The sequence below is a fragment of the Convolutriloba macropyga genome, chromosome 10 (genome assembly GCF_964194025.1).
Source record: "Convolutriloba macropyga chromosome 10, txConMacr16.3, whole genome shotgun sequence".
Taxonomy (NCBI): Eukaryota; Metazoa; Xenacoelomorpha; order Acoela; family Convolutidae; genus Convolutriloba; species Convolutriloba macropyga.
This window is the reverse complement of record NC_134477.1, coordinates 20,750,589-20,775,983: the sequence shown is the minus strand read 5'-3', so window position 1 is coordinate 20,775,983 and position 25,395 is coordinate 20,750,589. Positions and strand designations below refer to the sequence as shown.

At 35.5% G+C, this 25,395-nt stretch overlaps 1 protein-coding gene across 1 annotated transcript in view; it reads right to left on the bottom strand.

Moving 5' to 3' along the window:
- LOC142348357 (uncharacterized) overlaps positions 1 to 25,395 on the bottom strand; it is a 44,075-nt gene that overhangs the window by 10,353 nt on the left and 8,327 nt on the right. The window contains exons 2-4 of the mRNA XM_075399676.1: positions 21,819 to 21,972; positions 17,399 to 17,504; positions 2,500 to 2,802 (exon numbers count right to left, since the gene is read on the bottom strand). Coding sequence (XP_075255791.1) covers positions 2,500 to 2,802; positions 17,399 to 17,504; positions 21,819 to 21,972 — 563 coding nt within the window. The remainder of the gene's footprint in view (positions 1 to 2,499; positions 2,803 to 17,398; positions 17,505 to 21,818; positions 21,973 to 25,395) is intronic.

Below are 25,395 nucleotides of genomic sequence, written 5' to 3'. Positions count from 1 at the left end.
TTTGACCACCATTCGAATGAAGCAATCAATTAATTATTTTCATTTGAAACTAACATAGCCGGCGAATAGCCAGAACATAGGTACTCCTGACCCATTTGAGGCGCATCGATTTGCATAATTTTTCAAAGATTAGAATGTGTCAAAAATTGCTTTAATTTGATGTGCTTGGTGATTCTAAATTTATTTTTAACTCAGCTTCTAAACTGAGAGCTATTTAGCTTACTACTAAGGCTAGCTAGCGACAGCTCGAATGATTTTTAATAACCTGATGCATTATGACTTAATAACGAGGTTTTATCGATTTATCCTCTTTCTTTTGGTTTTGCTGTTTTGACTATGGCCATATTCACTAAATTGCGTAATTCAATGATTGAAATAATTTAGAGTTTATTCAGTTGAAACAGTTAGTGAAATAGGTCAGGGGTCACATGTAAAAGTCGTGCTTTGTGTAAAACGAATAACGTTATCAAAAGGTAGAGTGAACATTGAAAAAAACATAGAGATTTTTTATTCACTAAACGACTGATTTTGACCATGAATGGATTGGAAAAACCATTTAGAAAAACGATCAAAAATTTTTTTTTAAAAAAAACGTGAAAATCGACGTCAAATTATCGCATGTGAACAAAAAACACAACCCAGAATGTAAATGTTTTCAAACACAGTATCTCACTCTGCTTTAAAATTAGAGAGAAAAAAATCACGCCTGAAAATCACTAGTTTTCCCGCTCACCTTCTTGTTTCCGCGTGACCAAAGTCGCCACTTCAATTTGACTTCAAAATTCATGAAAGTATTTGAACAGACCTTAAAAAAAGACACTCCCCCAATACAATTCGATTTTTTTAAAATTGTATCAAAAGAGAGCGCCATAATCATATGTATTTAGAGGCTGACGGCAGCTATTGATAATAGTATACGCCAATTGTAAATTTGAATGAAAAGCTACAATTTATATCAGCTTCGAAAATAAGGTCTCTTAGGGACAAAAATATACAAGCCATGACAGCCATTGTAATGAAAATGGCCACTGAGAGCTCTTTCTGTACCAAGACAATAATAAGTTCAGCAGCGACTGTCAAGAGTCTGACCAAAGCTCCAACCATTTTTTTGTTGAGGTGAAGAAACAAATTAGATTCCGCTTGCCAGGAACTAAATAATAACTTTTTTGTAGCAACCTAATTACATTACTTGCGTTTGCTTTTCTTATGTTTGCCTTGCAAAAACAAACATATATATGGAGCTCTTTCTTCAACAGCTTTTTTCAAGACATTAAAGGGATAATTTATTTCAAATCAAAGGGAACAAATGTTTGACACCGAACCAGGTCGAGGTGTGCGTTAATGATCAGACAACGCACGGGGAGGGGGGAAGTGCGTTTTTGATTACATGGATGAGCGTCATATTAAAGTCTGCCTACATACACGAGCTCCCTAGTCGAATTATGCCTAAAGTCTGATCATTTACGAGTTAAAATCTGATCATTAACGAGCTAAATTCTGATCATTACCAGCTAAATTCTAATCATTAACGAGCTAAAGTCTGATCATTAACCATCTAAATTCTAATCATTAGCGAGCTAAAGTCTGATCATTAACGAGCTAAATTCTGATCATTAACGAGCTAAATTCTGACCATTAACGAGCTAACTTCTGATCATTAACGAGCTAAATTCTCATCATTAACGAGCTAAATTCTGATCATTAACGAGCTAAATTCTGATCATTAACGAGCTAAATTCTGATCATTAACGAGCTAATTTCTGATCATTAACCAGCTAAATTGTAATCATTAACGAGCTAAAGTCTGATCAGTAACGAGCTAAATTCTGAACATTAACGAGCTAAATTCTGATCATTAACGAGCTAACTTCTGATCATTAACGAGCTAAATTGTAATCATTAACGAGCTAAAGTCTGATCATTAACGAGCTAAATTCTGATCATTAACGAGCTAAATTCTGATCATTAACGAGCTAATTTCTGATCATTAACGAGCTAAAGTCTAATCATTAACGAGCTAAATTCTTATCATTTAAATGCTAAATTCGGATCATTAACGAGCAAAAATATGTATAAAATGGCAAAAACATTGTCGGAAATTTTCTCAAGTTGATGGAAAAAACCAACTTTTGAGATTTTCCTGTATTTTCTGGTGGCGTTTCCCTCCTCCTTTCTCATTCGGGCTGGGGACCGGCTACGACGGTGTTACAAACAAGCAATCATAGGAGATTTTGAGCAGAGCACTAGGTAAAAAAACAAGGCTCAAACTCTTGTTAACAGCACCCTTGTTTATGGCTACCTATTAGCTAGGAGTTCATCGATGTATTTTTTTTTTTAAAAAATAGCTTTTTTCAGCTATAGCTATTATAATGTAATCGCAGCTGCTAATCAGTGGCAATTAAAGGTCCGCTAAATTGCAATCAATGTTTGTTCAATCACTTGGCACAAAATTAGTCAGGGTTTCAATCTTTTTCGAAAGATAAATGAAGTGTTAATTACCAAATACACATGTCTGTGGCTGGTTACAAAGCAAGCAAGATGCATCAGAGAGAGGGGCACCATATCCAGTCTCTTTGTAAATTGGCACCAGAATGTCACAATTGCCTCCATCTGAAGAAGAGGTCCACCCCTCCGCATGTGGGTCGACTGACAGTCCAGAGTCACTGCACAGAGATCTGTTATTCTGAGATGGGCTCAAAGGGGAAGAGTGTGGCACCTTGTAAGGGTACAGTTTACCCTTCAGATTTGGGTACCTCATATTCTGACCTCCATTTGAGGCATCGCAAGTTCCAATTGAGTAAACTAAAACACGGCTCAAATATCCTCCCTAATCCGCCCCTGATCCCATTTAGATCTAGGAATAGAAGGCAATGTGTCCATGGAGGGTTAAGTGATGAAAGAGGGAGGCTGCAAAATGAAAACTGCAAAATGCAAAAATTAGCCCCCCCAATCCCAAATTGCAATATACAGCTCAGGTGTAATCTACTGTGGGAGAACTTCTGAGCAAGTACTGCCCTTTAACGGAAATCACCACATTTTTAGATTTGTCGTCACAATAGTATTGTCTCACATCTGCCATTCATGGAATGTAGTAGTCTCCTACCTAATCCCCAGAGCCCATCAGAGATTTTTAGAGGCCAAGCCTAGCTAGGGAGATTCCAAGACTTGGGTGGAGGAACCAAGACTTGGGACCTTTCTGGGCAGAGTGAGACCAAAACTTGTGTAGAAAGACCAAGTCTTGTGTCTCTCTGAGCGGAGTTAAACTTGATGTCATGAAGAGATGATTTTTTCAATGAGCGCAACTCTTTAGCTATTTTTGCGCGCGGTGCCAAGTTTTCTGTCTAAAAAAATCATTTTTCGTGGTAGTTTTTGGATTTGACTCCCAAGAAGGTCTCTGGAAATGTTACAGGCTAACATATTTATGATTAGTGAGAATTCTATATCTACAAAAACAATTGATTAGTAGATATAGAGAATCATTTAAATTGATCGTGAAACCATATCCTAATATCTTATTTACGCAGGACAGGTTAATGTGTCTCGGAATATTTATGAACAATGGTTTCGAATTCGATTGTTTCCAATGTGGCTGCATAGCATTAACATCTCTCCGTTCATGGCATTAGAAAGTTGTTGTGGTGAGTACGTGATTGAACGGTTGCCGTTCTCAAAACTTTCAACCTTTAAGGTACAAGCGAGACTCAACGGAATCATCGGACTCTATATGGAAAAAGCTGAGTTCATTTAAGTACCTAATTATGTAACTCTTTCCTAATTATGTAACATATTTATAGGTGTGTGAAAGGTTAAAATAATATTGCTCACATCGGTTGAATGACATGGTTGCAATTCATTAAAAACAGTGACATTGATTTTTACACCGGCTGATTGCAACACTGAGGCCAATTTCGGATTCCATGCATCAACCAATAGACTACCAGTTTCAAGTTTTGTAAAAAAAATCAAAGAGAGCTGAGCAAACGTTTCGAAAGCTCACGGAACAAAATTTATTTTTTGATTATATTACAACTCTGGGATTGATTATACGGCCAGCGCAGCAGATATGCCACTATTCTCTGCAGCAGTTGATCGTTTCACTTTTGCAGTAGGGAGACCCCGCTGACATCAGGAGCTTGAGAGATACCGTGGAGCCTTACCACGGATCACTTAATTAATTAATTTTGATTTCTGCGTAATCGCAGCGGAACAGCATTAGGCCTACAGTAGCCTGTTTTCAGCTGCCCTTTTTCTTATTATTCCCCACATTTCAGACTGATCTTTTTATGAGCAGCATTGCTCTTTTTTAGTGACAATGGCCACTTTTTTAGCGTCTGAAACTTGCACGTGGTACCATCATTGCAGCCAACATTGGTCAGGCCGTGGTCAACCTGAAGCTATGGTTAAGTAAGAGCTCATCCTTACACAGACAGCTTCACGGAGGCAGGGTATTGAACTCTCAATCATTGGCGTGTGCATCTCACACCTTACCTCTCGGCTATCACGCCACTTGGTCTAGATATTTTCTGGGTAATAGTAATTTACCTCGCCTAGCCTTAGAAAAGTTCAAAAAATTGATAACCGTGATTTTGGTTGCGCCTGTCATTCGCGTTATTTTGTCACAGCAAAAAGCAGCATGATGAATACATCTTACTCTAGTTTGCGCTCCCCATTATCAAATTGTAGTGTTTGTTGTTTAAACAAAAAGATTTTTATTAAAGTTTTGCAGGTCAACTGAAGTTCAGTTGTGCGAACAGGATCACACTAAAAATATGTCATGTGAATTCTATAAAAATTGTGCATTTTAACCCGATTTCTCGCGTGAAAAGAGACACATGATAAAAGGCCGATTTACACGAGAAATTGTGTAAAATTACACAATTTTCTATGGCTTAACCTCAAGATTTTTCGTGTGATTCACACGTTAAAGCATGTAAAATTCATGCAATTTCTCGTGGTTTTTGCTAATTTTTCGTCTGAAAACCCACGCAATTTTTCTTTGGTGTGAAAACAAAAGAAAAATTGGTTAAAAACAAACGAAAAATTTCTTTAGTTTTAAATGATTTATTGTGTGAATCACACGAAAAATTCCGAGTTTAAGCCCGAGATTTTCGTGTAATTTTACACGAATTCTACTGTAAACTGCCCTTTTATTGTGTGTATCTGTTTTTACGCAAGAATTCGGGTAAAATTACACTATTTTACCCATATTTTACATGATTTCTCATGTAAAATTTTTATGATATTAAGCCTACGAAACGCGCTTTTAATAAAAATTGTGGCCTTAACTGTACAATTTCATGAATTAAGATCATAAGGAAAACATTCAAATGCATTTTGAAAAAAAATGAAAATAAAGTATTTACACAGGTGGTCATTTGTATGGCCCAGCCTGAACAAATGTTCATCATTAAAAAATACAAAATTTCATCAAGGTCAAAGCGGTCAAATCTAATCTAGGTTGATTTTTTTTCTGGTTTTCAACACTTGAACCAGACTGAGCGCTCATGAAAAGTATAACTTTCATGTCCATTGCATGACTTCTTAACACAAAATCTAAAAAAAACAGCCTGCGAAAACATATTCCATTAAAAAGTGCTAATTTCCCTAATACGCTCATTCACACAAAAAATCATGTAATATTTCATCTCACGAGGAACTTTTGCTTGTTTGAAATGACATAAGACTTCTGCGTTATTTTTCATCACACGAGAAAAAATTGCGTGAATTCACACGAAATAGTTTTAGAGTGATTGTTGATGCTTGACCGATAGATGAGCGCAGCCCGCCAATGGTATTAGATAAACGGGGAGTTTCCAACGTTCTCAAATTACTCGCAAAGAAAATTTTCGTGTTGTCAATCACCAAAGGGCTCTTAAGAAAAATGCTAGTGGAAGTTTGTAATTTTTGCGTAAATTTGGGGCTCTCTTGAGACGCTTTTGGATAGTTGTCGATGTAGATTGTTCGAATGAAGAATCTTTGTGACTCAACTATACTTGAGCATTCAAGGCAACTAGCGTGCATTGCAAAAGGCCAGACAATTTTAGATAAACCATCTCGCGCGGTGGGAATAGTTTACCCGTACCGAACTACAAGTCTAAATCAGTACTAGGCAAGTCTAAATCCAAGTGTTATTTCGTTTTCCAGTACTGGGCAAGTGTTAAAAAAAGTCTTACAAGTCTGACAAGTCTTGGCCAAGACTTGGGTAACACTTGCAAGTTGATTCCCAAGTCAAACCCAACTTTTCAAAAAAATTCGAGTGAAATTTTTGAATTCAAAAAAAAATTCGCAACGTGCCACGATTTTGGCATTACTTTTTGGCCACTTTCCCGGGGTGCTAGAAAATGATGCCGGGGGCATACCAAATTGATTATTGGGTGATTATTAGCACCCCGGGAGGGTCTATTGAGGTGTTTTGGGCCGTTTTGAGCCATTTTTCAGCCGTTTCAGCCCCTAAAATAGCCGAAATCACCTAATTTATGTACTTTTTAGATTTTTTTGACGTTTTTTTCTGCCATTTTTGACGTTTTTTCGATCAGTTTTGACGTTTTTTTCGGCTATTTTGACCTTTTTTTCGGCCATTTTTGACGTTTTTTCGGCTATTTTGGACGTTTTTTCGGCTATTTTTGACGTTTTTTTTGGCCATTTTGGACCTTTTTTTCGGCCATTTTTGACGTTTTTTCGATCAGTTTTGACGTTTTTTTCGGCTATTTTTGACCTTTTTTTCGGCCATTTTTGACGTTTTTTCGGCTATTTTTGACGTTTTTTTTCGGCTATTTTTGACCTTTTTTTCGGCCATTTTTGAGGTTTTTTCGGCTATTTTTGACGTTTTTTTCGGCTATTTTTGATCTTTTTTTCGGCCATTTGAGACTGGATTAAGACTTGGCAAGTCTTGGCCACGACTTGGATTAAGACTTAGCAAGTCTGAGCCAAGACTTGGATTAAGACTTGCCAAGTCTTGGCCAAGTCTGACAAGTCTTAAATGTGTTATGATCATAGCTCTGAATCAGTACTGATACTTAGACTTGGAATTAGACTTGCCCAGTACTGATAATGACTTGGCGTTAAGTACGGGTAGTTTTTTCACTTTACGACTTTGAGCGAAGTTTTGTCGACCTAATTTTGCAAGCCTCTGACAATGAATTCATTTGATCTAAAAGCTGCATCAACATGATCTTTAACATTACAAGAAGATTACTGGTTGGTCTCGAACTGGCTGTGTCGTGTGTTGCAAAATTGTTATGGTTTTTTTTGAAGTCTTTCTGGAGAATATTCCAAAGACTCAAAGTTTCTCAAAAGCAAAAAGACTAACATCTGAAATATATTTATTTTTTGGTTAAGGATAGTTATTTTTGTAATAAATGATGACAAAGAATTATGGCTATGCTGTTATCCAAGCAAGATTTAATGGTATAATTCCTTAGCAGCCACTTAGTTCCTAATCCGGTAGCCAGGATCAGGAGCCCTATATGTTTGATTTGGGGTTTTCATACCAAATATGAGCCCCGTAGCATCTTTAGTTTTCGAGATATGGCCCTTTTTTGGCCCATGATATCAAAAACACTTAAAAAATTCTGGCCCTTTCAGGAAACAAAACTTGAGGTTTTGGAGTTTTTGTTTTCTCCACGGCTTTTTTAAGTTCAATTGTCATCCACAGCTTTAGTTCAAAATACCAGCTGCTGCCAGAGCAGGGAAACAAAAAAAAACTGTCTCGTGTTTTTTGGCACATAAAACTCAAACTTTTTCAGCACTGCAATGATAAAATACTTTCATATATTCCAGTGTTCTTCGTTTCCCACTCGATTTGGGTAATGTAGTTTCGACTGGACATTGTGTAGGCCTGTTGGCCTCGTCGTCCGCCCTCTGCAGGTGCAGTATCCAACACAACCTCTTTTACTATTTTTATTTTTAATGACATAAATAAAATGAATTTGTTCATTTTTTCTGGAGAAATAAATTCTTCCTTTCTTTCATTAATTGTTGACAGGAGTTAATTTTTTTTACTCTACTGCCGATGAGCCCAGTCAACTGCGTGTTTTCTATTCTTTTCTTGGTCCAGACGTTGTCTTTTATCAGCAAAAATAAGTTCAGGAGGTTATCGACAAGTTTTTGTTGTCATATTGCTATCAGGTAATCAGTATTAGTGACTGAGATATCTCTGGGATGCATACTGGTTGTAACTTATTTGGTTCGTTTCTACAAATTCAGCAAATGTCCTGTGTTGAAATTTATTTATCTCCCGCGTTCCAATTCATGAACTAAAAATTATTGATGATTCGCGCCTCAAACATTTATTTTGATTTTATCGATTGGTATACCATTCTGTTTGTTGGTATGTGAGTTTCATTCTCGCAATTGCTCGACCCATGAAAAGACCGTACTCGACAATAATTGGCTATGAAAAGACTTAGCTGGACCCATGAAAAGACTTTACCTGGACTTTAACTAAGTGCTGGACTGTGTAATTATAGTCAATAAAGACCCCCCCACTAGAATTATAAAGTCTTTTCATAAGTCGAGGCCTAAACCTGGGAACTAATCTGTTACCATTTAGTTGTGCAATTTAATTGGATGCTTCTCGTTCTCTATTTTGAATAGTATCTAACATGGGGCAGATTCGTGGCGGAAAAGTTAAGTCTGGTTATTTCGCTGTACAAGTTCGATAGTCGCAATACTATTGATTTCCCACTGTAAAATCCTTCTCTAATTCTATACGTTGTCAGTGACAACGACAAGTTTGTGAAGATATCCACTAGAGGCCGGACAAAAGATCGAAAAGACAATCTAAAGTAAAAACTGGGATGACCGATGAAAAGATAAATAACTCTGAGCAAGTTCTTTTTCGACCCTTTTCTTTTCTCTGAAGCCGTTACATTACTGGGTATTCTTTCAAATCTCGCAGTTATTGGGTATCCTATCAAACGACAATCAAAAAATCTTTTCTTTTGAATTCATCTCGAACATTTTTCGTTTTTTTAAAGGCATCAAAAGAAGATATAAAAATATTATTGGGTATTCTGCCTGCTTCATCACCGGTGAGATCATTCCAATCTTATCTCTAATCACTTTTTTAAATTTCATTTTCCGGTCACAAACGAAAAATAAAAATGCTTTAGATTTTTTTTAAAGTCTCAATTAGAGCAAATACGCGTTATCACCACGTTTTCAAAAAAATTTCTCGAGAAATGAAACAAAGAAGAACTAATTGCAAAGCTTTTAGAGACCTTTGAAAGAATACAACAAAGAGACAATATCATAACAAAACTTGAAAAAGATCTTGTTAACGATGAAATGCAAAAATTAACTGTCGGACATCAAAAAGAAACTATTGATCGTATGGAAAAAGATTTTTCAAAACACAAACTTCTAAAGTTATTGATAATTTACAAAGAATTTTTTAAAACACAAACTTCTAAAGTTATTGATAATTTACTTGAGATACAGGAGACATCAAAAAGCGATGGTCGTGTTGAACCTCCACTTAAATTTCATCAACCAAAAATGGTACCCCGATTTGCCAAGCAATTAGTTATATCTGATAGTACTTTTCGGAAAGTAAATCGGCATGACATTTCGCAGCAGGCTGCAATCCACTTATATTCATCTGCAACAATAGGAGACATTTCTAATGTAGTTGATTGCTATTCCCCTGGAGCCAAAACGGAAACATCAATTGTACATGTCGGTAATAATTCAATTGGCAAAGGTGTTTCTGGACAGGAGGCAGCGACTCAACTCAATAAAACAGTCGACAAATGTATGCAAAAATTCAAATCTCATCGTGTTGCTATATGCAAAATTGGTCCGGTAATAGATGGTTGCTATGGAAGGAAAACAAACAAATAGGTAATATCTAAATTCAGTGACCATCTAGAAATGATAAGCCTGGAGCTTGATGGATCCTATACTTGGTCACGGATTGAGGTTTTGGAAAATTCGCTAGCAATTGATGTTATATGTTTTGATGGAGTACATCCCAATAATGGCGGTATAAAAAATCTGGTAGAAAACGTACGTCACTATAATATAACACATAACCTACGGGCACCACAGAATACAGTTCAACCTCGGAAATTACATAGAAATTTGAACTTTGCTTGAATTGAGTAACTTTTTTTGACATGAAGTTTTTACCGTTTGTTTTACCTTTCTGTTTTTTTTTGAGAAATGTGAAAGACCAGGTATACATTAGGCAACGTTACTTAACTCAAGTAAATAAGAAACATGATAATTTAGAAAAGGTGCTGATTTGTTTCCAGAGAATGCTAATTTTGTTATTCATTGCGGCTGTTCGTAGTGTTTCAATTTTTCCTGACAGAAATTTTTTGCTACTTTCTGGTGACATAGAAAAAAATTTTGGACCCTTTGATGCTTCAAAACTTTCTGCTTTGGATGATGCTATATTTAGCGCTCAAAATGGCATTAAATTTCTACTTTTCAACGCTCGCAGCATACAATTTAAGTATCAAGATATATCAATCTTGCTCCAGCAGCTGGACACGGAACTTATTGTCATAGTAACTGAAACTTGGACGAGCGAAGAACAAAGCTTGAATATAAACCTCAGCGCTGAGCAGAATTTTTTGCATAAAAATCGGTCACATCAAACAGGAGCAGCTAAGAGTGGGAGTGTAGGAATATGGTTTCCTAAGAAAATAAATTTTAAACGCAGAAGAGACTTTGAGTTAGCTCATTCAAAATTTTTCGAAACGTTGTGGCTGGAACTAGGCAACCCTTTAACTGAAAATTGTCTAATTAACAACTCCTATTTTCCACATCAAAGCCTGGCTGACTTCTTTTTAGACGAATTAAGTGCAGAAGTTTCTAATGCGTTCTCCGCTACAGATAATATTCTCTTATTTGGTGATTATAACATTGATATTTTGAGTGTAAATGGGCAGAAAAGCCTTCAGATTTTTGGGGTGGGACAAGGATTACAGTTATCTAACATTGATATTCCTACACGCATAAGCAACAAAAAAAGAAGTTTGATAGATCACCGTTTTTCGACTAATGAGCAAATCACTAGTTGGAAAGTCTGCTTACCTCTTTTCGATATCAATCTTAATGTAATTTTTCTTCACAGCAAACTTTTTTTTAGAATAAAAACGAAATTAATTTATTAAATGAGATAAAAAAAATTTTTCTCGATGAAAAATTTATAAGAGATCTGGCTCTTGTCGATTGGACAACAGTTTATCAACAAAGAAACTGCGATAAAATGTTTGCAAAGTTTAACAGAATTCTTTTGACAATACGCGAGAAAAACGCACCAACAGAGACCAAATTACATTCCATTATAAAAAAGACTACTTCAGAAAAATCCTTGGGTGACAAAAAGAAATTCAACATTCAGTTGCTGAGAAACATCGTTACTTCAATGACTACAATTTTACAAAAGTGTGAATCATTTGTTTCATTTAAAAACTATCGCAACCTTGTTAATCGAAAGTTAAAAGAAGCACAAAATCAATTTTCAGTGGATTTTTTTAAAGAAAAATGAATCCTCAAAAGCGAAATGGAAATTCATTAAGAAAAAAAATGGAAAGAAAAACAACAGTCCAAACATCACTGAAGTTGATGAAAATGGTAAAAAAACGAAAGACAAAAATCAATATGTAACGCTTTTAACAGAATTTTCAGCGAAATGGTCGTCTACAGAGGGCAGATTGTTCCATTGAACGTCAAAAAAATAGAGCGAAAATTTCAAGAGTTTAACTTTGGACCTTTTACTTTGAGGGAAATCTATTAAGTTATTGACAATCTAGACAACAAAAAAGCCACAGGGCTGGGATGCATCAATGCTTGGGCCTTGAAATCTGGCAAATATGCCATTGGGACACATCTTCAGATTATTTTTAACAATTGTATTCAAGATAAAGTTTTTCCAACAATTCTTAAGGATACACACATCACACCAATCTTCAAGAGAGGAAGGAGATGTTTCTGTTTTAACTAATTATCGTCGTATTTCTGTAACACCAACTTTTGCAAAACTTTTTGAAAGAATTTTACTTAATCAGTTAGTAGAATACCTTCAAAAATTTGCGCTCTTGGCTCTTGAACAAAAACAATTCAGTTTCCAATCTCGAAAGTCGTCAACTGATGCTATGTTTTACTTTATTGAAAAAAATAGGAAATATGGAAGATAACAACGACACAGGTACTGTGTTCTTAGATCTTGCAAAAGCTTTTAATTCAATTTCACACGAGATCTTTCTCAAGAAAGCTGAAACTTTCAACCTCTCTCAATCTACAATTTTACTTCCCAAATCTTTTCTCAAAAATCGAACACAATGCGTAAGACTGGGTGTTGACTTATCAGATAAAATAACAATTAATCATGGTGTTCCACAAGTAACTGTGTTAGGGCCTCTTATTTTTCTGTTATATGTCAACGATTTTTCTGAAAAGCTGGAAGGTGAAAATGATATTGTTCAATTTGCGGATGACACTAGTAGTATATGCGAATTTGAACGTAATGAAAACATTCAAAAACAAATTGAAAAAATATTAGAACAAACAGACAAGTACATGACAGAGAATCAACTCACTTTAAATGCCGATAAAACAGAGATGCTATTCTTTACAAATCATACTAATTCGGATCCAGAGTTTTCCTTTAAAGGCGAAGTTATCAAACAAGCTCATGCATGTCGTTAGTTGGGAGTACAAATTGACTCAAACCTAACATTTAATCACCTGAACTCAGTTTTAAGCAAAATGGCTAATGCAATTCGTTCTTTATATCTTGCTAGAAATCAAATACTTTTGAAAGTAAGAATTGATGTTTTCAAGTCTGTTGTACTCTCTCATATTTCTTTCAGTGCAGTATTCCTTCAAACTGTTACAGTGAAAAACATAAACCGTATAAACAATCAAAATAACTGGGGAACAAAAACTTGTTATTTTCTTCAAAAATTTGACCATTCCATTGATCTTCTTATTAAGGATCGTATCCTGCCAGCCGAATTGTTTATCTCAAAAGTTAGCCTAATGAAGCTACAAACATATATAAGACAATGGGAAACATCCGAAAATTTAAAAATGATTACTAGTGGCCATAACACTTGACAGAACAAGAGAACAAATCAAATTATTATTAAAAAGAAAACGAAAACGAAGTGGAGTAACAAATCTTTAATCTTGAAAAGCGTTCAAAAATGGAACAAATGACCCTCTTCAATAAGAACTTTGCACAGTAAAACTTGCTTTCAAAATGTTTTAACGAGTTTTTGCTCGACAACACAAGAAAGTAGCCGTTAATAGACAAATAGCATTAAATGCTATTTCTACCTATGAAAACGAACAATCACAATTTGAAGATTATTATATTAATAACAAGGCTGATTAATTTATTCAACATTTTACAGCATGTAGATATCTAACCTTAAGGTTATAGTCTGAATAATTTACATGTTTAAAAAAAACTCCGGTTTGCACTGGTCATTCAAATTTGAGTTGCTGAAGGATATTTATTCAGGTGTTATGGTATGTATTCAAATCATTATCAAAAATGTTTAACTTAATTTAGTTCAATTTGTTTCTTCTTAAACCTAATCTTAAACTTCAAGATTGTTCATTTTTTATTCAAGATATTTCATTTGTTTACATGAGTCAATATCTGTTCGCTTCAAACTTAACTTTAATTCTGCCGTTTACCTGAAATTTGTTCCATTCTTGTACGAAATCAGTGCTGATCATTTTGCTGATCACATTGCAATAATTTTGTAAAATCATTTGTCCTGCAATAAACTATTCAGTTGGGTCTCTTCAAATCTGCAAATTGATAAGCAATTTCAAGCTATTTCAGATTTAAAAATAATTCCTCAATTCCCTAAGCGAATAACTTGCTTAAAGTGAGCGTCATGATTCGCGGTGCGAATACAACAGAAAAAGTGCAAAAAACAAAATTAAAATTCGTTGACAGAATTATGAATGAATGGGCGAAACGAAACTGGCTGAATTATTGTAACAAAATAATCCTATTATTTGCCCCTTAAATCGGCAGTTCTTCAGAGCCACTGCTAATACGCATGACATGGCGCTGTCAAAACACCGTGAATCCATAAAGCACCCCTCCCCATTGAGCCGTTTTGCAGTCGACCGACTGTTGAGCCGCCTATCAGATGGGAGAAGTGGCGCATCAAACTGAAATGGGCTATAATGGCTCGCGAAAACTTCACTTACACGCTATTTGAATTGAATTCAGAGTAGCGCTTTATAAGATGTGTTGATAGATTATGACCATTCAGGGGTTTTCCACTGATCACTTACCAGGATGAATAGCGGGGTATCGTAGATTATTTTTCAGGTGACCCTCAACATGAAGCAGTTAATATTTCTAAGTTAATATTTCTAAGTATAAGGAGGAATTTATTGTTCTAATAATAGACGCGATCAAACGAAATGCGAAACACTTCTTATTGAATACTCTAAATTATGTCGATTCGGCGGCCCATAAAGAGTCAAATTTGGAAACACGGAAGCAAACGAAAAGCGGCTAGAAAATGAAAATTTCACGTCACGAAATCTAGACTATTCAAGAATTTATAAAAGTAAAACATTAAAAACAATTTAAATACCAATTATTCCAATTATACCAATTGCGCAACAATTACAAACAATACAAACAATTCCACTAATCCGCCTGTCAGTCTAAATTGTAATCTGACTTGAATTTCTCAAACGTATTAATGATGCAAAAAAATTTGAACAAAAGACGTCTGCAAAATTTTTTCTGCATATGAAGCAAAAGAACGCAACCACACACAACCATTCTGTCGACGGCAGGAACAGACGCCACCTTAACAGCAAATACGCTATCAGCGCAGAAAATCTATATGATGATACATTTTGCTTCGTCCTCTCAAAGGTCTTTTTTCTCCTCACGACTGGGCACACTGAAATCCACAGCTGCAATTACCCAAAATGTTCGTAACCGCATTCTGACTGAGAACAAAAATAGGTGCCAAAAAATTTCTCCTCATATACACAGCTACTGGATAAAATTGCATGTAAAGAAGGATGCGTTTGCGTGGATGCTAGAAGAGCCATACCGAATCCATTAAAGAAGCTTACTTCGAGGCCATTCATGCGACACACCCCGGAAGGTGGGGTATGACCGACATGGCAATTCACTTTTGTTGGCCTTACATGCATCGCAACATGTTATCACAACCTTCCGAGTGCAATCTATGTAAAAAAAATCGGTAACGGTTCAAAACCTACAATTAATTCTAACAAATGGAAATCATTAACGTTATGTAAAATTCGTAATGACGAATTTCATAGCAATGAAAAAGGCCAAGCTGTGTGATTTCTAGCCTGCTTTTATCGTTTCAAAAAATTTCCTTCAGCTGAAATATTTGCTAGAGCAAATGCGCATAACTTTCATATTTTTCTACAAAACTATGTTGAGTTGACCGTGTACTGTTAGACTTCATCAGGATAAATATCAAATCAGACAGCAAAGTAAAGCAATGTGTAATCAAAACAATATTATTATAATTGAAGCCCTAATTCATGGTCACTGTGCAATTGATCTAGTGGAAGGACTAAAACAAGCAATTACAGTTCGTTTAGAATGAAATAAAACTGCGGCGCAAAAGAGCTTCAATTTAGAGGCATCTTTAAATTTGATCCTTTATCAGTTTTGATAATGTAGACAAAAGACAATAAATCTTTCATCCTTGAAGCACACGTTGAGCAAAAGAAAAATACTCCTCTTAACAATAAAAAACTGAGCCTGATCGTGAAACGCTTACATATGGATATTTTCAGGAAAAAATTAGATCTTGAAACAGACAGATTGGATGAGCTTATACCTGAGTACCAACGGAATGAAGGCTCACGAAGTGATCTTGACATGGAAAAACAGCTAGAGAATCTCACACAGGACGCTGTAAAAAGACCTAACAATGCTCTTGTAAATCATTTGCGTGTGATCTCCCTTCTAGAAGTTGTAATCTTCGTTCCGAGAACAGAATCGACCCTGGCTCGCAAAAAGCGAAAAAAGGACCATGCAACAAGTGACCAAAAAAGCTTGGACAGTGCTATATACGAACTGCGGGCGCCAGGGTCCTCGTCATCAAAACTGGCCCGTGCGAGTCCATCATAAAGGAACCGGCCAAAGCTGAAATCACCATCAGAAATTCGGATCAAAATGAGCAAAAAATTGATCTAGCGCAATATGCAGCGAGGAGGCCCAAACCATTAACCGGGAAAACAAAAGAGAACTTGATTATTAAGCATGCCAAAAACGCAGAAACCAAAGTTGACGGTGGCAAACGGATGAAACACAAAAAAAATCGAACTGAGGTTGCGAGCAGCATTTCAGCGATACATTCTAATGTATTAAGTCACCTCACGTACGCAGAAGTTACCCTCTGTTCAGCAGACGACCAAATTGAATACAACTGCTGAAATCGCGCCACAAGATACTCCAATTCCACCGCAACAACCTAAACAGAAGCAGACAGCATATTCAACTTCACTAGAAACCAGAAACAGAGAACGTCCTCACTGTGGAAACCGATGGATTCGTGAATTCTACTCAAACTTGCCAGGAGACAAACACAAACAGATAGCGAAAAAAATGTCATCGTCTCCGCCATTCCAAGAAAGTGCTCGACAAAATCCAGCTGGACTTGAAACCTATTTACAAATTGGCTCCTGCTCGCTAGATTCATCCTGGACAGTACAGTATTATATATTGCCCAGCTCTGAGAGAAGCAGAGAGAACTACTGATTCCTTGAGTGATTGAAAATAAAGCTTCATCAAAAACTGGAGTGTATTATTAGTACATTTATCGTGATTCTCTTCTTTTCGGCGCTCATTACAAAAAATTTCTAATCTAAATTTAGTTAAAATTCTTGCTTTTTAAACCTAATATTAACCTTTCTATTTGTTCAATTTTCATTCAACAAATTTCATTTGTTTATATGAGTCGATATCTGCTCACTTCAAACTTAATAATTTTGTAAAATCATTCTTTTGATTTGCAATAAACTATTCAGTTGACTCTCTTCAAATCTGGAAATTGATAGGCAAATTCAAGCTATCTCAGGTTTGATAATAGTAGTTCAATTCACTGAGCGAATAACTTGATAAAATTGAGAGTCGTTATTCCCGGTGCGAACGCAACAGAAAAAGTGCAACAAACAAAATTAAAATTCGTTGACAGATTTTTGAATAAAAAATTAGTGAAGCGAAATCGGCTGAATTATTTTAACACAATAATCCTAACATTTGCCCCTTAAATGGGCAATTCTATAGACTGACTGCTAGTGCGCACGACAGATTGATATCAAATAACAGTTGGGGGTAATGCGACATGAACATTTTTTCGCATAATTTTTTCGCAAAGAGTGATTGCTAAAATGGAGCAAAAACGAGTACCTTGTTGTTGGAGCAGGACGTCAGGGTTAGGGTCAATGTCTACCAATGAGCCGTCATTGTTGAATTGGAGAGCAAATCCAACAGGCATTAGAATCAACACAAACACCTACAACACAAAAACACACACACAGACACACACTTGAGCTTTCATATAAAACATAGACCGTCTCTTGATGGACTCCCGTAGTCGAAGGGTCGGCGATATTGGAAGACCAATGAAGTCAAGTTTGGGGTAATTTCCTTTCCTTAATTACATGGTCCAGCACACTACTAAACTCCATCTCTAGTCTTCTCATATGTTGAGCCATATTCTTTTCACATATCGAATCACGGACTTTTCATACTTAATTTCATACTAATAAATGGCATATGTATAGCAAGCGTTAAAAAAGGCAACAAAAAAATGTGTCGGAAGGAAGAGAAAATGCGAAAATATGATTTTTCAATATGGTTGCACCAACAAAAATTTGCTGAGAAGTTGAATTCTCTGAAAATTGAAAAGGAAATACCAAAGTCAGCAAAAATTTACCGTTATCAGCTTTCCTTGATAAAAAGGACATATACATGTCAAATGCAGAATAGTCAAAAGTCAATTTCTCTTCAATACATAGCACCCAAAATTTCGTTGGAGCAGAACAAGACGGGTATGTTGCTTCATAAAAAAGAGAGGACAAGAAAACATTTCATTTTGTGCAACAAGAGATCAGATAGAAGTTCAATCAATGGTAAGCACCTCCTTTTGGAGAGTGTTGGAGCGATTGGCGAGAAGTTGCACGAAAGTAATGTTTTCAGGTATGGGAAGTTATCAATTATTGAAGATATTGTTGCAACCACATAGTGTCTCGTTAAAGACACATTGAATGCAAGACCAGTAATACCAATCAGTTCGGATGTAAACGATTTGGACTATATTATCACAAACGTCTTCTTGGTTGCTAACCAAAATTGTTTGTCTGCCATACTTATCATGCGATGAATAGGTTGGAAATGAGCGGAAACTGCTTAGCGTACTTCAATTTGGTCTTGGAAAGATTCAGTGAAAAAACAACATTGAACAAACGGCAAAAGAGGAAATTATATTCCAACAGAAATATTCCAAGAAAACAATGGAAAACGTGTTGTTAAAATCTCAAGCATTGTCACTTTATGAAAAATATTGATAGTTATGACGGTGAAGTTTCTTGAGCAATGACTCTAATGAGTTAATTATTCTATAAGAAGCTCGATCCAGTACTACAAAATGGTGAAAATGTTTCCAGAAACGAAAATAGGCGTTGGAGCTAAGACTGCGAAGGAACCAAAAAAGTTGAGAAGTAAATTAACCATTTCTTGTTAGTTGTTCATTTTCCTCCACTTTCTGTTGTCATTGAAACTAATTACCTCCAAAATACAGTAAAAAACAGTTACTGTTGTCATTGAAACTAATTACTTGCAAAATACAGTAAAATACAGTTATCGTTTTAGCCACGTAGAAAAAGTGATAAAAAAGGACTAGCACATCAAACCAATACAAAATCAAAAACAACTGCCAAACATTTTTCTATCTTTGTTTTTCTTTTTTAGCAGGAAAACCAGCAAAACTTCCATAGATTTTCTTTCTCCGCAAAACAATTGCAAAAATGTGAATAATTGAACTGCTACTTTCCCAGCTTCTCGTATTCGAGCTCTGCTACTATCCCAGTTTGAACTGCTACTATCTCAACTTCTCGTGTTTCAACTCTTGAGTAAAAAAAGCAAAACTCAAATTAATTTTAATTTAAATCATTAGTGCTTAAACGGGTAGCAGGCATATATTTTTTCCTTACTTTTTTCTTTTTCAGATTGAACTGGTTATACATAAAGATCCCGTATTTTCTGTGTTGTGTGATCTCTAGCGAATCCATTGCAAGTTCGCATTGGAAGAACTGAGCGCAGAAAACGGTTGTAGACTAAAATTGTACTGCCACCGTAAAAACGCAGCAGATATACAATTACAATAGCGAAGTGCAAAAACATAATATCTGGAAAGATTTGAAGCCAGTAAAACTAACTGGGTGTTTTAAAGTTTTTCTAGTCATGAGCGTGAGAGCATCCCTTTAAATACTAGCCAGTCCTCACTTGAGGTGTCATGAAACCTGCACTTCTTAGTTTCACATGAGGTTCGCATAATTTCATAATTTTTTTATTGATTGGAAAGATTTTTCGTTGAAGTTTTAAATGGTAAAATATAGAGTGACCTGAACTGAGTGACTGGACATATTTCGTCTTTCTCGTAACCCGAAAAGTGTACTTTAGCCTCTGGTTTCCAATTCGCATGGGAGTTTAAAGTAATATAGAATTTTGGAAGCTGAAAGTTGGAGATTGCGTCTTTGGTTTCGCCTTTAAATCAGTGGTCAACTATGAACCCAGTGTCTTTCCAAACTAGATTTTTTTGCACGACTAGACTTTACTTTCTTTTTCTGAAGTTTATCTTCATACCAGATGAATGTTTTCGGTAACTTTTTTGACTGCTTTTTGTTCTGAGCCATTGGAATTTTTTCTTTTTCATTGGATAGTAGAGATCCATTGTTGGTTCATTTTAAAAAAAATTTAGGTTTGAAAAACACTGCTTCCGCCAAATACGTGATCCTTGGAAAGTCCACCTTCATAAATCGAACATTTGTACTTATAGAGCTCCCTATGTTGTCTTGACTTGGCAACAATGGCGTTTGAAGTACAACATGGATGACGCTGGTAGCGATAGTTCTTGTAATCAAACTTGAGTGAATACAGGACCACTAAATGATTCGTTCACATCAACTGCTGAAATTTGGCTCGCTTTGTTTTGTTTTTTGAACATTACCGGTTTTCAGACGCTAACTTTTAGGATATACACGTATAAGGTATATATCAAAATTTCAAATGGGTCATGATTGCGATAAATGACCAAAACTGTTACTAATGCTGTCTTGTTTATAAAATAAGACATTCATTATACCATCTGGTTGGGTTTTAGTTCCCAAATGTTCATGCAAATAGCTTGAAAAATACTGACTACGATTTCTAAATATCTCATCTCTTGAATACTTTGACTACATATCTCCAATAAAAAGGAAACGACTGAATGACAGCTACGATTACCATAACTGTGATTCTGAACAATTTTGTTTCTAACTGTAATGAGAATTCTATAATACTTGAACGTTTTTGGTTTGTTTAAATTTAAGACAGTGCGTAACCTTGCGAATAGAGACATCCATTTGGCAGCTAAAAATAAAACTTTTAATGCCAGAAAAAATTCTTGCGCAACTCTTTGCTCGACTAGAAGAAAAATCTAAATGGATGAGACCCTGTTCACATTCTAATGCTAATGAAAAATCTGTCTGTTAAATCATTTTGATTATCTTAAACTAGTATAGCAGTTTTAACTTGATTCAACTTACGGCAAACTCACGACTTTAGAACACTGGCTGTGACTGAAGAGGGGGTATTTGAAGTGAAAAAAAAACTAGTTCAAGGCAGAAAGTATTCTAGAGTAGAAAGGGATATTAAGAGAACAACCTTCCGTTAGAGTCTTAGTTATATGTCGAGGAGCAGCAATGGTTGAAAGATTCCATTTCATTTCAAGATGTTATTCAACTTAGAGTATTTTTAGAGTTTTTATCAGTGGAATAATAATTCAATCGTGAGGCATTTAATAAACAAATGTATGAGGATACTTTTCTTATCTGAAAGTCTTTTTCTCATCGCTTACTGCGAACACAAAAGTTTAACTCTTAAAGCTAAGTACTCTTCTATGTTAAAAGTCTTTGTAAATTTTTTGAAAATACATCATTTTGATACTTCAGTTTTAAATACCTAGTTTGTGCTTATCAAGTTCGGAATAAAATTGGTGTGTAATCAATTTAAATTGTATACTTTAAAAACCCTAAATTTATTTTAAAAAACACTACCGAAAATAGATCCCACCGAAAATACATGAAATATATCGTTGAGAACATATCACTCATCGCAAAAGTGAAGCACGTTTTTTGGAATAACTGCGAGTGTATTTCACAAACATGTAGTAATTGTTGTTAATCCTTGTTAATTTCACACGGATTAAGTGCTAACTCTTCACTCTTTTTTAAGTTTAAAAGTCATCAACAATCATAATTCTATGTCGACATTTATGTACGAAACTTGCTCAAAACGTACTGAGTTCATATACGAAAAGCGTTAAAACTGCGATGAATTTAATCCATAGATCATTTTAATTCACATCCAAATTTTAACCCTATTCGTAACATATGATATATTTCACCTTATTCACGACATTTCTATTCAAAAACCGCTGAAATGAGGCATTTTATAAGAAGCGTCTTTCGTGCATATGAAAAATGCTTAACTTGATGAAAAGAGGCGCATTTGTTAATAACCTCTTTTGCCAACTATTTGAGCAAATAATGAGAAAGTAGCTCACCGATCCATCGTCGTATTCCTTGAATGCCTCCAGGAACCGATTTTCTAGGCGGAGGCCGTCGTAGTCGTACGAAGTTGAAGTCAGAACCACCGGAGGCTCTGTTCTCATATCAGTGATTGAGTTGATTTTGAAGGACTTGCTCAAATCCGAAGATCTAAGAGCATAGAATAAAATGTTTTTCTTTTGCCAAGTGTTATCAGAAATTCTCAACATTCTCCCTAGATTGACACCAGAAGCAAACATGCGGTTAACCAATGTTTACAAAATCATAGATATAGCTTTCGCTCTTATAAAATTAAAACCAGAGTACTATTATTTTATTGAATTCAATTTGGTCTGCCCCAACTTGTGTGACTCAAGTAAGTTGTAGAATTTTGTATTTTTATCGTTAGAAGGCTTCTAGCTGGGGACCGGCTAGCGCCCAAAACTCTATCAAAATTCCGAAAGGTTTGTTTGGTGGTTCCTCTTGTTGTAGGGAGTGTGCTGTGTTGTCCCCCAAAAAAGTTGCTCTCTCGGCTGGTTGAAAACTACGCTCTTGACATTTGAATTAATAACCCAAACATGTAATACCAGTAAAAAGTAAAGTTATAGCCAGAGACATATAATCAAGTAAATTCTACAATCAAAAAAAATTTTTCTATTAAAGCTGTTTATTGGTCCTCACTAAATTCAACCAATTCAATCACTCTATGCGCAAGCATCCACAAATATGTCAATTTACTTCCTAACCCAAAAAATTCTATTAAGTTTTGCCTTCCAGTAACTGTGTTACTGGCCAGAAACTTATAATTTTCGCAACAACCTATTTTGACTAACTTAGCAGTTTCACTCACTGCAACTACGAAACTATGTTGTTTCGCAAAGAACTCACAAATGAACTACAATTTTCACACTCTGAGAACCAACTGCTCCACTTGAGCGTTCTCTCTTTCTCTCATTTTTGACTGACGAAACACTTTTCTTAAGCCTCTTAAGTCTCTCTCTAAGTGTTTTTTTGTGCCTAAGGGTACTGCATTGGTTTGCCAGTGCATGCTAGTTTCTTATGTTTTCACAGCTATGGATACGTCTGAGTTGTGATAAGGGTGCTTTACTTCCCATTATGATGTAAAAATGTCTGTTTTAGCCAAATTTTCAACAATTCTTATTATCACAATGGTGGAAAAATCTGAGAAACTTTAGATTTCTCTGCCTTTTTCTTTTTGGAAAATTTGTCAGCGTTAACACTTTAAAACTGATGGACAGCCAATTTGCGTTCTTCAGGTCTAATTCTGGTTTTTGGTAGATAATTTGACTCTGGTAAAAGTGTTGTTTTTTTCAGGGATGATCATAAATATATCACTTATTGCCTCATTTTTGTTTGTTTTAAAAGCAAAATAAACAACATTGGGTTACCGGAAAGAGCTGGCAATTTTTCTAACTGTGTTAGCAGTTGTGCCAGGAGTCACAAGTTAAAATTTCAGTTTGATCGGGCTTGAGAGCGAAGGATTTTCGGGACTTGAGGGGGTGGTGAAATTATGGACGCTTGGTTTTCTAGCATTTTGGTTTCTCTCTATCAGAATTTCCTTCAAACAACCGTTGTATTCTTCTGTGTGCTTCATTTTTGTCCTAGTAAGAGTTCTAACAAGTAATTTGTACGGTCCCTGTACCACAATTATCAAACCTAATTCATAGCTCATGATTTCTACTGAAAGTTTCGGTTTAACACTTTTTGAATTTCTAATACTTTAATTACTGCTTTTTTATGATGATTTTGATTCCTTCTACTGTTAGGTTGCCAACACTAGAGCATTGTTACTTTGTCTTGGCTCAGGTTCCAAGTGCTAAGAATTTCCCAAATTTCCCATGATATACTTGACTGACTGACACAACTTTAAAATCAGAACTCCAAAAACAATCTGAGTTAAATCCCAAGACCTATACCAAATTTCTCCTGCAATTACAAAATCACATCTGTAAAATAGTAAAAATAGTTTTCCTAATAAGGGATTACCGGGTTTGGATCCAAAAAGACTATTGCAATAAAAGGCAAACACTTTTTCGATTCATTTTATTTTCACTACAGTTCTTCATGCATGTCCCTTCGACCACCCTTCTGTTCACTTTAAATTTGCTTTGGAACCCAGCCCATTTTGTTGTTGTGCATAGAAGCCAAAGAGTTGTTGAAATACACTAAAAAAGTATCTGTTTTTAAAGATCAAATGTTTTTGCTCCGACCATGCGCAAAAAGACAATTGGAAGATCTTTTCATTTTCACATACAGTTTCAATGCTTTTACACACAATACGATTTTTGGCAGATAGTTTTTTCTATTTTTCGTTCTCTCTTTTCCTCATGATGTGGGTAATCATTAGGGTCAAACATATACTTTTCTTGGAGAAATGCAAGAAAATGGCCGAACAATCCTTTTTTTTATTGCTGTTTCTTCCCCTTTTTTAAGCAGTAACCTTTCTTTCCATCATTAATCTTTACACACCAGATCCCCCCTAAAACACCAAGCAGTAACCCAAAACCCGTAGACGGGAATACATAGGGAATACATACTCAGTTTTATCACACAAAAAATGGTTTTTATGGGTGCAATTTTGTGGTTTGGGGGATTTCATTAAAAAATATCATTGCTTTTCCCAAGCTATTCCATTCCTTTTTTTCAGCTAAAATCAAACTTGGTTCTTTTCGTTTAGTGACCTCTGAGTTTCATTCTTACTATTTCTGACAACTTGATCAATGTGCGAAGCTAGTCTCACTTTTGTTTACATAACAAATAGAGATAAATCGCACTCCAACATACATACCTCGAGTTTGTTCCTTTTGTTTATATGTCAATATGCTCATAAACTCCGCAAACTGATTAACAACCCAACAGCTCCAATGTCAAGTACTTCAATGTCATGTACTTCAATTTCATGGGCTTCAATGTCATGTACTTTCAACAAGCCTCCATTATAAGATCTACACTATTTCCTCCTAGACTTTTATTTTCCCGAACAAAAGAAAACATCCTTTGGTACCTGAGTACTAGCACACGTTTTGGTTGACACGGAATATATAAGCAGGATCATATATATAGGTCACTCAGTCAACCAATTGTTTTTGAACAAAAAACACTGGTTGAAAAAAGCTTACAGTGAAAACAATCCTAAACCAAGAACCATAGCTCTTTCTAGTTTTAACCTAATTCCGGGTGTTGCCACTGTCTTTTTCCAATAGTTTTTGTCATTTAGAGCATATGCAAATCATTATTAACAGCATCTTCATTGATCTAATTATGAGCTTCTAATTTAATGCATGGCATAATAATTAACACTCATAAGAGCTGCAACCTCGCAAGATTAGAAAAACTATATCTCACATCAGACGGTTCAACTTTACCAACTTTGTCAACTCTCATTTCTTCCTTCGATGCTTGAAGAAATGTCCGCTCCAGTCTCATTCTCTGACATTTTCTTTCGTTTGTGCCACACTCCCGTCGACAAATTACACTCCAAATTCAGTTTTCCAGTTTTCTTTCCGACTGACACTTAGTTTTCCAAATAGCAGCCTGCACAGCTCAGAAAACTCCAATTTGAGACTTCTCTGA